The sequence below is a fragment of the Sorex araneus genome, chromosome 11, assembly GCF_027595985.1.
Source record: "Sorex araneus isolate mSorAra2 chromosome 11, mSorAra2.pri, whole genome shotgun sequence".
Classification (NCBI taxonomy): domain Eukaryota; kingdom Metazoa; phylum Chordata; class Mammalia; order Eulipotyphla; family Soricidae; genus Sorex; species Sorex araneus.
In genome coordinates, this window is record NC_073312.1 from 866,742 (window position 1) to 879,418 (window position 12,677).

The 12,677-nt window shown below is 66.6% G+C and overlaps 2 protein-coding genes across 2 annotated transcripts in view; both read left to right on the plus strand.

Annotated features, from left to right (window-relative positions):
• The window catches only part of CFAP46 (cilia and flagella associated protein 46), a 54,852-nt gene extending 51,649 nt beyond the window's left edge, over positions 1 to 3,203 (plus strand). The window contains exons 52-59 of the mRNA XM_055119112.1: positions 9 to 66; positions 138 to 173; positions 427 to 529; positions 982 to 1,094; positions 1,170 to 1,251; positions 1,357 to 1,496; positions 2,429 to 2,509; positions 3,065 to 3,203. Coding sequence (XP_054975087.1) covers positions 9 to 66; positions 138 to 173; positions 427 to 529; positions 982 to 1,094; positions 1,170 to 1,251; positions 1,357 to 1,496; positions 2,429 to 2,509; positions 3,065 to 3,189 — 738 coding nt within the window. The 3' untranslated portion in view covers positions 3,190 to 3,203. The remainder of the gene's footprint in view (positions 1 to 8; positions 67 to 137; positions 174 to 426; positions 530 to 981; positions 1,095 to 1,169; positions 1,252 to 1,356; positions 1,497 to 2,428; positions 2,510 to 3,064) is intronic.
• A 7,749-nt stretch (positions 3,204 to 10,952) lies between these two features.
• Positions 10,953 to 12,169, plus strand: NKX6-2 (NK6 homeobox 2). Its single transcript, XM_055119259.1, has 3 exons — positions 10,953 to 11,427; positions 11,511 to 11,683; positions 11,780 to 12,169. Exons 1-3 carry the CDS (start codon positions 11,022 to 11,024, stop codon positions 12,029 to 12,031), a joined length of 831 nt encoding a protein of 276 aa, XP_054975234.1. The 5' UTR covers positions 10,953 to 11,021; the 3' UTR covers positions 12,032 to 12,169.
• Positions 12,170 to 12,677: the final 508 nt, after the last annotated feature.

Consider the following 12,677-nt stretch of genomic DNA (forward strand, 5'->3'; position numbering starts at 1 on the left):
TCCTGCAGGCGGCCACCCGCACCCTGCCTCCCGACTGTGCCGTCGTGGACACGGACGGCATCAAGTGTATCCTTTAAGGCCCCTCGAGGCGACCCCCCCCCCCCGCCCCTGCTCGTGGCTCCTTAACTGTGGGCCAGACATTGTGGACCCCAGTGAGGGGGACAAGGGCTTAGGTGAGCCCAAGGCCCCACACCAGGACCTGTGCCCAGGGGCTCCGCTTCCGCCCTCACTGCCCACTCCGAGACCCTCCCCCCGCGCCCCTCCCCCGCCCCTCCCCCACGCCACTCCCCACGCCCCTCCCCCTCTCCACCTCCCCCTTGCCCCTCCCCCTCATCCCTCCCCCTCCCCTCTCCCTTCCCCCTCTCCCCTCCCCCCTCCCCCGTGCCCCTCCCCTCTCGCCCCACCCCCACTGCTCTCTCTCTTCAGAGCCGCTGTGCCCCGTGTCTGTGGCCCGGGAGATCCTGGACAGGTTCCAGGAGTCGCTCACCACTCACTGGACAGGTCACCTGGGCAGAGCGTCTTTCCCAAGGTGGGTCTGGCCGGGACTGTGCTGGGGACACCCATGGGTCTTTGCAGAGCCCCGTCCCGAGAGGGCGCTGCACATGCCCTGGCGCAGGCTGGTCCGGCCCTCTGGTTCCTGTGCCTGCCTGGCCCCCCTCCCCTCCCCCCCGGGCCTGCTGGGGCCAGCGAGCGTGTGCTGTCCGTGTGCTGTCCGTGTGCTGGCCGTGGGCTGGCCGTGCGCTGGCCGTGCGCTGGCCGCTGGCCGTGTGCTGGCGTGGGCTGGCCGTGTGCTGGCCGTGTGCTGGCCGTGTGCTGGCCGTGTGCTGGCCGTGTGCTGCCGTGGGCTGGCCGTGGGCTGGCCGTGTGCTGGCATGTGCTGGCCGTGTGCTGGTCATAGGCTGGCCGTGTGCTGGCCGTGGGCTGGCGTGTGCTGGCCGTGGGCCGGCCCGAGCCCCGTGGCAGCGCCTCTCGCCCCTGCAGCCAGGCCGACTGGGAGCACGTCCTGGGCAGCTGCAGCGGCTTCTTCTTCTACGGGATGGGCCCCTTCCTGTCCCACCTGCGGGCCGAGAGGCTGGCCGCCACGAGCCTGGAAGGTGCGTGTCCACACAGGCGGGCAGGTGGGCCCTCCCCGCGGGCCGGCATGACGGACCCCCCCCACCGCCCCGCAGACTGCCGGCTGATGGTGCTGCTGGACCTGACCAGCTCCCACAGAACCCTGCGCAGACACGGGCAGCTCGAAGAGCGCGGCAGGTGCCCCCTCCCCTCCCCGCCCTGCAGCCTGGTGCCCCGGGGCGGGCGGGGCCTGGGCTGGCGCCCCCTTGGCGTGCTGTAGCGAGCGCGGGTGGGCCCCTGCAGCCTGTCCTCGCAGCGGGCCCTGGAGAAGCCCGTGGAGACGGCCGTCCTGCTCAGCCTCGCGGGGGCGCACAGCGTGCTCAGCAACCAGTGGCCCACGGAGCAGCCCGCCAACGTGCTGCGGGCAGGGATGCTCTGGGAGAGTGAGCGCCCCCCTCCCCCCCTCCCCCCTCCAACCCTCAACCCCGCCTCCCCCACCTCTTTCCTCTTCACCGCTCTCCTCCCCTCACCGCTACCCTCCACTCCTCACCCCTTCCCTCTCTTCAACCTCAGCCCCCACCTCTCCCCTCCTTACTGTTCCCCTCTGCTCCTTTCCCCTCACGCCTCTTTTCCTCATCTCTTCACCCCTCCCATCCCAGCTCCTCCCCACCCCTCCTGGCTCCTCCCCTCTTCGCCCCTCCTCTCCCCTTCTCTCTGTCCCTCCCCTTCATCCCTTTCCTCACTTTTCCCTCCTCCCTCTCACATCTTCCCTCCACTCCTCACCCCTCCCCTCCTTTCCCTTCTCACCTCTCCCCATCTCTCCTCTTCTCATACCCCCTCACATCTCCCCCACTGTCCCCTCCACACCTCTTCCCTTCCCTCCACTCCTTACCTCTTCTCTCCTCCACACTGCACCCCAGCATTCCTCTCACCCCTCTCTTCCACACCTCACCTCTCCCCTCTCCCCTGTCTTCTTCACCCCTCCCATAGTCTCCACACGTCTCTGCCCTTCTCTTCACATCTCCCCACCTCTCTCCTCCTCACCCCTCCCCTCCACGCCTCCATACTTCCCTCCCTCTCCCTTCTGGACCATTCCCTCCCATGTCTCTCCTCTTCACATCTCACCTCACACCTTCCCTCTCCTCCCCACCTCCCTTCCTCTTTCTCTCCTCTGCCCTCCTGTCCCTCACTCCTCCTTCCCTCCCCTCTTCCCCTCTCCCCTCCCCTTCTTCCTCCTTCCCTTCCCCTCATTCCTCCTCCCCCTCACTCCTTCTTCCCTCCCCTCTCTCCCTTCCCCTTCCCTCTCCCTCCTCCCCTCCCCCCTTCCCCTCAGCTGCCTGCCACAGGGATGCCCACCTCCACTCTCCCTCCCCAGATCTGCTGCTGTCCGCCAGGCCCATTGGGCGAGCCCTGCGGGCCCTTCAGAAGATGGAAGCGGAGGACTTGACGAAGCCAGGTACCCGAGCCCGCCGGTCAGGGTGGGGGCTTGTCCTCCGGGGTCCCAGCCACGAGGCTGGGGTCACAGACAGAGTGCTGTGGCCCAAGCAAGTGCTCCCGGGACGTGTGTGCGTGCGTGCGAGTGTGCGCGGTTGTGTGACGGTGTGGGAGCGTGGGAGCATGTGTGTGCGTGCGCGCGAGTGTGTGACTGCGCGTGCGCGCGTGTGCGAGTGTGTGACAGTGCGCATGTGTGCGCGTGTGTGCGCGTGCGAGTGACAGTGCGCGTGTGTGCGCGTGCGTGCGTGTGCGAGTGTATGACAGTGCGCGTGCGTGCGTGTGCGTGTGACAGTGCGCGTGCGTGCGTGTGCGAGTGTGACAGTGCGCGTGTGTGCGCGTGGGTGTGTGTGCGAGTGTGTGACAGTGCGCGTGCGTGCGTGTGCGAGTGTGTGACAGTGCGAGTGTGTGGCAGTGCGCGTGCGCGCGTGTGCGAGTGTGTGACAGTGCGCGCGCGTGCGTGTGCGTGTGAGCGGCTGCTCCGGCCAGTGAGGCCCAGGCCCTCCCGTGCCGCCCGCAGAGGAGCTGCCGCCGGTGCTGAGAGAGAGGCTGTCGCTGCTGCGGGAGCAGCTCCCGGGCGCCCACTGGCCGGCCGTCACCCTCAACGCGGTCCTGTACGGGCTGCCACGCCAGGTCATCGGCTGAAGGCGCCAGCGCCCCGCGGACCGACAGAAGACGGGGCTCTGGGCGGGCGGGGCGGGGGGAGGGGCGGGGCGGGGGGAGGGGCGGGGGCTCTGCGCCCGGAAGCAGTGCCAGTGCGGGGGCGGTTCCTGGTTCTGGGCTTCTCAGTAAACAGCTGGGCAGCCTCTGGCTTCTGGGGTCTGAGAACGCCACCGCCCCACCTGTGTGCCTGTGACTGCCCGTGTGTGTATATATCTGTGTGTGAGCGCACCTGCATGCATGTGTGTACTCGTGTGCATGGGGGGGTGTCTGCGTGTGTGCGCGTGTGGGGATGCCTGTATGCCTGTGTGCACTCGTGTATGTGGGTGCCTGTGTGCATGTATGTACTTGTGTGTGCATGTCGGGGATGCCTGCATGTGTATACTTGTGTGCATGTGTGAGGTGTCTATGCGTGTATGTACTCGTGTGCATGGGAGATGTCTGCATGCATGTGTGTACTCGCGTGTGTAGGGTAACTGCATGTGTGTGTATTCGTGTGCGTGGGTCTGTGGTGGGGAGTCCTGGAGCTGTTGCTCTGGGAAATACGGGACCCTCTCCTGTGAGACTGCATGTGCAGAGGCCAGCATCCCCTCACCCAGGGAGGGGCTCTCCCCAACCCTCACTGGAGGAAAGGACTCCTCCCTACACACATGTGCATGCGTGGTGGCCCATCATAACTTTATTTAGTACCTGCCAGCAGTCATGGACACGTGATTCCCACAGAAGTCTGATGGATGGAGGTCCGTGTTACAGGAATCGGTGGGGAGTGTACGTGAGGGCTAGCAGACAACCCGTAGGATAACATTCCACAGGGTGACATGCATGAACATGTGACATAGTCATGTATGCAGCCATGCAAACAAGCACGCAACTATAAACACACTCATATGTAGACATACAAATATGCACACATGTGTTGCCAACTGGCACCTGAACATCTCCCAACGCGCACACACACACACACGCCACATAGCTGCACCCATGCGCACACATTCACACATCTAAAATACACAACACATATTACCATACTCCTGGGCACACCGGCTCACACGTGTTCACTCACTCACACATCTGACATACATGTGCACACCTACACATGACCACACATGCACACCTGCTCACACACATTCCCACACACATCTGATATACACATGCATATATACACATGCTCACATGTGTTCATCTTCCCGTGTACATCTGATATACTTGAAACCTCCCCCAGGTACACAGACACAAACACGTGTCACACCACAACTACACACATGGCTTCACCTATGTCCTTTACTCCATGTACACACGCATGCAAACCTGCACACACCACACAGATGCACATGGTGCGTGTGTTCACCTCCCTCCTGACACACTGCCACACATACCTGCACAAGCTACCACAGGCATGCACTAGCAGTTGTGCAGCTTTCTTTGTGCACACACATGCACACAGCCACGCACTCACAACAACACACGTGTGTGCATGTGCACACTGCCATACATCCAGGCACACATGGCACACGCACGCCCACACGCCAGGTGAAGAGGGCAGCGGTGGCTGTTGCCCCGTCCCTGGCAGCTCTCAGACGTCACGGAGGGAAGCACGGAGCAGCACGCATTGCGTGACTTCCTGTGAAGCTACAGTAAATTCAAGATCAAAGTTTTTAAAATTTAAGCTAAAAAGCTTGCCCCCTTCTGATGACATTGATGTTGTTTGGTTTTTCATCTCTTCAAATATATACACATACTTGTTCCAGTTTTTAAAAAGCTAACTAATGATCAGGAAATCAATTCAAATCCGAGTGGCCCTGGAGAGATGAGCTTTCTTCTAGAAAGGTGCTGGCACCCACCCAAACAACAAGAATAAAAGCTTCTGGAGATATTTCATCTAAGCAGCACCACATTTTTTACCTTACAGTGTGTCCACGCAAGCGAGGAATATTTAACAGTGAGTGTGATTCCATGCATCAAAGGCCTTACAATAACTTTCTGAATTATGTCCCAGCAACATAACAAATCACATTATCAATTAGCTCCTATAACAGAAGTGGCAATCTGTAATATATTCAAGCATGGAAAAATTGCCTAGGTGAAATTTATGTAACCCTAAAAACTATAAGGAGAGAAAAGATGGCTTGGAATTTATTGGTGATAAGAGGGGCCGGGATGTAATTCGCACTGAGCGGCCCCGAGCAGGGCAGACTCTGGACGGGTTCCAGAAAGGACGCAGGTCCGGGTCGGGAGGGCGCCTGTCTCCGGGCCCAGCCTCCGACTTCCCCGAGGCCACGTGACTGGCTGCATGGGCCTAGGAGGAGGCCAGCTGCTGACCGTGGCCTCTGGAGCACCATCCCCTGAGCCCGTCACCACTGAGACCAGCTTTGGGCCCCGGGAGGGGTGACGGCCCGGCTCCCAGCCTAGGAGCACAGCACACCTGTGAGCAGGTGTTCCAGGAAGAGCCCCTGCCCTCCCCGCCCCGCCCTCTGCACCTGCCGTGGGCACCCCTGCCCGGGACCGTCCCACGCGGCACGCCAGGTGGCTCTGGGCAGGGCTGTGTCCAGCGTGGGCTGCAGGGGCAGTAGACGCTGCACAGCCTCGGGCTCTGCATGCACCGTCAGTCCCAGATCCCGTTTCTCAGCTCAGGGCTTGAAAAACCTGCAGGACGCACAGGTGGGCCTGGGGGGCGGGGGGCTCTCAGGCGGGCAGCGGCCGTGACCCACAGGCAGGCAGGACGGGCGTCCGGACTGACTTTGGTGAAGAGATGAGGGGCTGATTAAAGCGCTTGTGTGTGACGTCCACTGAGGCCCCACTCGACACTGGTCCCTAATAGTTTAATTTCTGAATTAAATAATTAAAACTCTATTTTCAATTGCTGTGAACAATTGTTTTCCTTAATGATCTTCCTGCAGGAGCCAGTAATTTTCTACCTTGTAAAAGTGATTCACGGGCATCATTACACCATAGTTCTGGCGTCTGCTGCCAGCCGCGCCATTTGTATTCAATTAACGCTCCGGCCACAGCGGAAGGCTCGTGCAGCCGTCCCCGTTTTATTATGATGATGATGAAGATAGAAACAACCCATTTAATTATCCCATTTCCCACAGAGAAATCAATTTTCACAGGTCTTCGCCCAGAGAAGGGGGCCGAGCGGCCGGGCTTCTGGGAAGGGCGTGTGGGAGCAGGTCCAGCACCTCAGCATGCCCTGAGGGGCCGGCTCATCCCCACTGCTGCCTGGGGCCAGGACATGGTGGGCGTGGGGGGGGTGGGGGGGTGCGGACCCAGCCGGCTCCTCACCCAGAACCTCTGGCCAGTCTGATCTAACTGATGCTTCTATCACAGCCTCAGCCCAGACGCACCCATTCCCTCGGGGAGGCTGTGCTCCCCCTTGCACCCAGGTGACAAGACACTGGGGTCGGGGCTCACCTTCCCCTTTTCCAGGCACTGGGACCAGCCAGGAACGTCTGGTTTGAGGAGAGGCTGTGCAGACCGTGGGCGGTGGCACATGCCCGCAGTTCTGCCACCGGGGTAAGAAAGTGGAGAAGGGGCCCCGGAAGGCAAGCGGTCAGCCTGCTCAGGGCTCCACACCCTCCCAACTCTGTAGGGGGCCCCACGCCATTGGGACCCACACCCCCAAGTATGTGCCCTGGTCACCTGACTCCTTCCGCCGCCAGCCCCCTCAGTGGTCAGCAGTGGCTGGGAGATGGGCCTGGGGGCCCGACCTGTCTGTCGGGGTCCCGGACCTCTGGCCAGGTGCCCGCTTCCGGGCAAAGTCTGTGTGGCTTTGTGGATGGGGCCACCACGAGGGGCACTGGCCGCCCACCCTCCTGGGCTATGTCCCCGCTCCTTTGTCCCAGCGCCGCCTCCCTCCATGCCCACCTGTCCGGGTGCCCCAGGAAGGGCAGGGTAGTCGCAGCCCCGGCCCCGTGCCTGGGTGCTCTCTTGGGAGAAAGTGCTGGAATGGCCTGACCACGGGAGATGGCGCCAGAAGGAGCTGACACTGAGCAGGATCAAGGTGCGAGGGGGTTCCGCATGTAGGAAGCAGTGTGAGCCCACCTGCTGACCCCTACCTCACACAGCCACACTCGCACACACGCACACTGCCGTACACAGGTGCACACTCTCAATGCCAAAACCACAGGCCTGGAGGCAGAGAACTGGTAAAGCCCCTCAAAGATCAGGGAGGAGCCTGCGGCAGCACCTGTGTCCCTGCGTCCCCTCAGCTCCCCGTGCCGTAGTGTCCTGAGGCACAGCTGGCACCCCGGCTGGGGGTGACCCCCTCCCTGCCTTCCCTCTGGAACCTGGTCCCCCTCTCTCCTCCTCATCTCCTCCCGTCGGTGCCCTGGAATCTCTTCTGCAGGAACAGAAGAGGAGCCCGGGGCCCCGGGGTGCTATTCCTGTTCTCGGCACCTGGCTGTGACCGCCAGTGGTCTGCATGCTGCATGCCCACATGGCCAGCTGACCCACCTCCATCCCCAAAGGATCCCCATCACTGTTTGGGAACTGGGGGAGCCGTGCCTGTGGTCAGCACAGAACTGGGGACTCCGTGCCCTGACCAGTTCTCTGACCCGGCTGCCGGACACCACAGGAGGACAGGGCACTTCCACAGGACCCTCCCCCCCAACTCCTTGGGCTGGTCATGGGTGCTGGGTGCTCTGGGGAGCTGAGGGGCAGCGTGGGCCAAGCTGGCCCCGACGCCCCCAGCTGCGGCCTCTGAGCTGCCCGGTTACAGCAGTGGCCCTGCTGTGTACACACCATGTTGCACGGATGTGTTCACCCTCCTCTGGGGAGCCCCAGGCTCCAGCACCCTGGGCCCCACCGTGTGGCACCAGGCAGGGAATCGGCGTGGACCTGCCCACATGAGGGCTCCGGCTGGTCCTGTACTGCCGGGTGAGCCCGTGGCCACATCGCAGCCAAGGAGGGGAAGGGCAGCCGGTGGAAGCTCACCCGGACTGCACAGGCCCCGGGTCTGAGACCACGGACCGCCCAGCGCTTGCTGCCGTGGGCCACAGGGGGTCACAGGTCTGCGGAGGAGAATGGCACAGAATGCACGCCAGGTTACCGGGCAGGCGGGCTCAGCTCCTCCAGCCTCCCGGGGCTCGTTCAGAAATGCTCTGGCACTCGGACGGGGACCCCAGGGAGCCAGGACAGGAGAGACACGCCCGGGGGTGTGCACCGGGGAGGGGGGGCAGCGGGGACTTCAAAGCTGCAAGGAGTGCCCAGGGAGCCGGGGTGAGCCACTGGGGCCCCGTTACTGCTGGGAGCACCAAGTGCGCATCACAGTTGGAGAACCCAGGCGGGTTTCCTCTGCCCCCGCCGTGCCCATGCGAGGCGCGTCCCCTTTCTGCCTTTCACCTGCCCCAGACAAAGCCACGCGCGGCACCCACAGGGAAGGGCGCAGCGGCCTTGCGGCCGGATGGCCAGCAGGGGGCGCGCAGGGGCGGTGCCGCCGCGGCAGCGGAGACCAAGGTGAGTGCGAGGCGCGGCGGGGGCGGGAACGGGTCTGCCCCGTAGCCGCTGGGTGGACCCACCGGACGGTCCCGGTGGTACCGGGTTTGCAGAGGCTGCCCAGTGAGACAAGACCGAGAGAGCGTGGCCAGGCCTCGTGAGCCCCGCCACAGTCCCCTCTTGGTTCCCGCTGGCCCCAGAGAGAGACCCAGCAAGCCCACAGGGGCCACTTCCCAGGCCGGCATCCCACATTCAGGGCGCACCCCACTATCGGGGCGCACCCCACCATCCAGGGGCCACCCCACCATCAGGGGGTACCCCACCATTAGGGGGCACCCCACCATCCAGGGGCCACCCCACCATCAGGGGGACCCCACCACCCAGGGGCGCACCCCACTATCCGGGGTGCACCCCACCATCAGGGGGTACCCCACCTTCCAGGGCGCAACCCACTATCCAGGGGTGTACCCCACCATCAGGGCGTACCCCACTATCCAGGGGCCACCCCACCATCCAGGGGCCACCCCACCATCAGGTGCACCCCACCATCAGGGCGCATCCCACCATCCAGGGGCGCACTCCACCATCCAGGGGCGGACCCACCATCAGGGCGTAACCCCACCATCCAGGAGCGCACCCCACCATCCAGGGGCGCACCCCAGCATCCAGGGCGCAACGCAGCATCCATTGCCGCTTGCTCTGCCCCAGGCCTTATCGGGGCCACAGAGCCAATGCGCTGAACCGAGTCAGTCAATCAGGGTGGCAGCCGGAGTGGACACCGGAGAGGCTGGGAGCTGTGCGGGGAGGCTTGCCCTCAGGCAGTGGATACGGGCGTCCTGGCGGCTGGAGGCAGCCGGACTGGGTGTTCCAAGAGGCTTAGCTGAGGCCGCCCTTCCCCGCGCTGCCCTCCGCGTGCGACATCACGGGTGACCTCGCAGGTTTGGGCTCACCGGGCGCGGGCAGGTTTCATTCCTCAGCTGCGGGGGGCCCAGCTGCGGCCGGGAGCGGAACCTTCCTTCGCCCCAGCACAGGGTGGGCCGGGGAGAGGAGTGTCCGTTGCGCACCAGACGGAGGGGCCGCGAGGGCCCCGGGAAGCGGTGCCTTCGAGGCAGCGACGCGGGAGCGCAGCAGCCGGGCGGGCGCGGCGGGTTGCGCCCGGCCGGAGAGCGGCCCCGCGGGCCATGCGCCGGACGCCCGCGCCAGGACAACTCGCCGCGAGCGCATTTCCGACCCGCGGCCCGTGCGGGTGTCCGGGAGACACAAAACGAAAACGTCCGCCGCCCAGGTCGTGCCGCGAGCGGACGCCGAGGCCCTGCTGGGCGCGCGAGCCGCTCCAGCCCCAAGCCCCAGAAAAGCGGCGACCGACGCCCCGCGCCGTCCAGGAAGCCGGTCGGCCCCGCCCGCTCGGGGTCTCGCTCGGGCGCGCAGCCCTACAGCGGCGCTGTCACCCGCGCTTAATTAATGGGGCGCCGCCCAGCCTGACGCGGCGCCGGCTCCCTCCCCGCCGGCCCCGGCGCTCTGCAGGTCGCTGAGCCCCGCCGTGCGCCCGAACCACAGCGCAGGACGTGGCTCCGACGCTCCCGGGGCTTCGGGCCCCCGCTCGGGCCGCGCGTGTCCAGTCCCAGCCCGGGAGGTCCCGGGTCCGGAGCAGCAGCGCTCCGGGCTCGCGTTGTCTCGGGCGCCCGGGCAGGAGGGCGCGGACGTCCTCGCAGGGGCCGGCCGGCTGCAGCGGGGGCCGCACCGACACGGGCGGGCCTCCCCCCCCCGCCCCCCGGCCCTCCCCGCTCCCGCCCAGCCCGAGAGCGGGCGGCCGAGCCACAGGCCCGACGGCGCGAGGCTTCGCGCGCGCTGCGCCCCGCGGGCCCCCAAATCTGCATGCTTGCGGGCAATAAAGTATGCTCGCGAGTTTCCCGATTTCCCATTAAAGCCTTTGCCTAACTAAACTCCCATCCGCCGGGATTTATTTCGTCCCCGGGGAGATAAATCAGGGGGCAAATTTACAACCGGGGACACCTGCGGCGCTAATGGGCGCATCATGGAGTGCGGCCGGCGGGGGCGCGCGGCCGGCGGGGCGCTGGCCAATGGCCGGGCCGCGGGCGCCCGCAGCCAATCAGCGCGCGCGCCGCTCAGGGGCCCCGCGGTTATCAGCGCGTCCGGCCCGCTCCGCGCCGCTCCGACCGGCCCGGGAGCCGCCGCCGCCGCCCCGCGCCCCGCGCCCCGCACCCCGGCCGCGCCCGCGCCCCGCGCCCCGCGCCCCGCGCCCGCCCTCGGGGCCGTCGGCGTCGCGCCCCGCGCCCGCCCGGGCTGCGCGCGAACTTCCCGGGCCGGCGGGCGCGGCGGCGGCGGGGCCCGGATGGGCGCCCGGGCCGGCGGCGGCGGCGCCCATGGACGCTAACCGGCCGGGCGCGTTCGTGCTGGGCAGTGCGCCGCTGGCCGCGCTGCACAACATGGCCGAGATGAAGGCGTCGTTGTTCCCCTACGCGCTGCAGGGCCCCGCCGGCTTCAAGGCGCCCGCGCTGGGCGGCCTGGGCGCGCAGCTGCCGCTGGGCACCCCGCACGGCATCAGCGACATCCTGGGGCGGCCGGTGGGCGCGGCGGGCGGCGGCCTCCTGGGCGGGCTCCCGCGTCTCAACGGGCTCGCCTCGTCGGCCGGCGTCTACTTCGGGCCCGCGGCCGCCGTGGCGCGCGGCTACCCCAAGCCGCTGGCCGAGCTGCCCGGGCGCCCGCCCATCTTCTGGCCCGGCGTGGTGCAGGGCTCGCCCTGGAGGGACCCGCGCCTGGCCGGCCCGGGTAAGTGGCCCGCGCGGGGGGTGTGCCGTGCGCGGGGCGGGCGCGGCCCGCGGGGGCCAGCGCGCTCACCGCCCTCCTTGCAGCCCCGGCCGGCGGCGGGCTGGACAAGGACGGCAAGAAGAAGCACTCGCGGCCGACCTTCTCGGGCCAGCAGATCTTCGCGCTGGAGAAGACCTTCGAGCAGACCAAGTACCTGGCGGGCCCCGAGCGCGCGCGCCTCGCCTACTCCCTGGGCATGACCGAGAGCCAAGTCAAGGTGAGCGCGCGGCGGCGGCTGTCCCGGCGGCTCCTCGCGCGCGGGCGGGCGAGTGGGCCGCGCCGGGGCCGCCGTCTGACCGGCCCCGCCGCGCAGGTGTGGTTCCAGAACCGCCGGACCAAGTGGCGCAAGCGGCACGCGGCCGAGATGGCTTCGGCCAAGAAGAAGCAGGACTCGGACGCCGAGAAGCTGAAAGTGGGCGGCTCGGACGCCGAGGACGACGACGAGTACAACCGGCCCCTGGACCCCAACTCGGACGACGAGAAGATCACGCGGCTTCTGAAGAAGCACAAACCCTCGAACTTGGCGCTGGTCAGCCCGTGCGGCGGCGGCGCGGGGGACGCGTGAGCCGAGCGGGCGCGGCGGAGCGCGGGCCGGGCGGGGCTATATTTTTTACAGAGGAAGTCGCGGAGGGGCGAGCGGGGCCCCGCGCCGAGGCCGCTCGGTGCAGACACTTTGTACGATCAATAAATTATTTAACTCGTCCCTGTCGGGCCGCTCCCGAGGCCGCCCCGCCTGTTTCTTCCGGCTCAAGCCGCCGGGGCCCCTGGAGCGGCGGCGCGGGTCGGCGAGACGCGGAGGCTCGGCGGGACGGGCGCCTGGGCGCGAGGCTCGGAACCCGCGGCCGGGAGAGTCGAGCTCCCGGCCCGCCGCTGCAGAGGCCGTGGGGAAGAAGCCGCCGGCCGGCCCGAGGCCGGGCAGGTAAGCTCCTCGGCCCTCCACCCCGGGGCGCCTCCCGGGCACCTGCAAGCCGGGTGAGCTCGGTGGCTCCTGCGGACCGAGTGGTCGGGCCACGCGGGACGCTCCTGCCCCAGGCGCATCCTCCCCTCTGCGCTGCCCGTTCGGGTGCTGAGGCTGCCCATGAAACCGGGCCTTGGAAGCGTGGCCCCTGGGCGTTCCTCAACCTTCCCTAGCGGGATGTGGCTGCGGAGAAACCCCCGAAGGCGCTGCGCGAAGATCTAGGGCGACCCGGGGTCGTCCCGTCTCCCAGGGC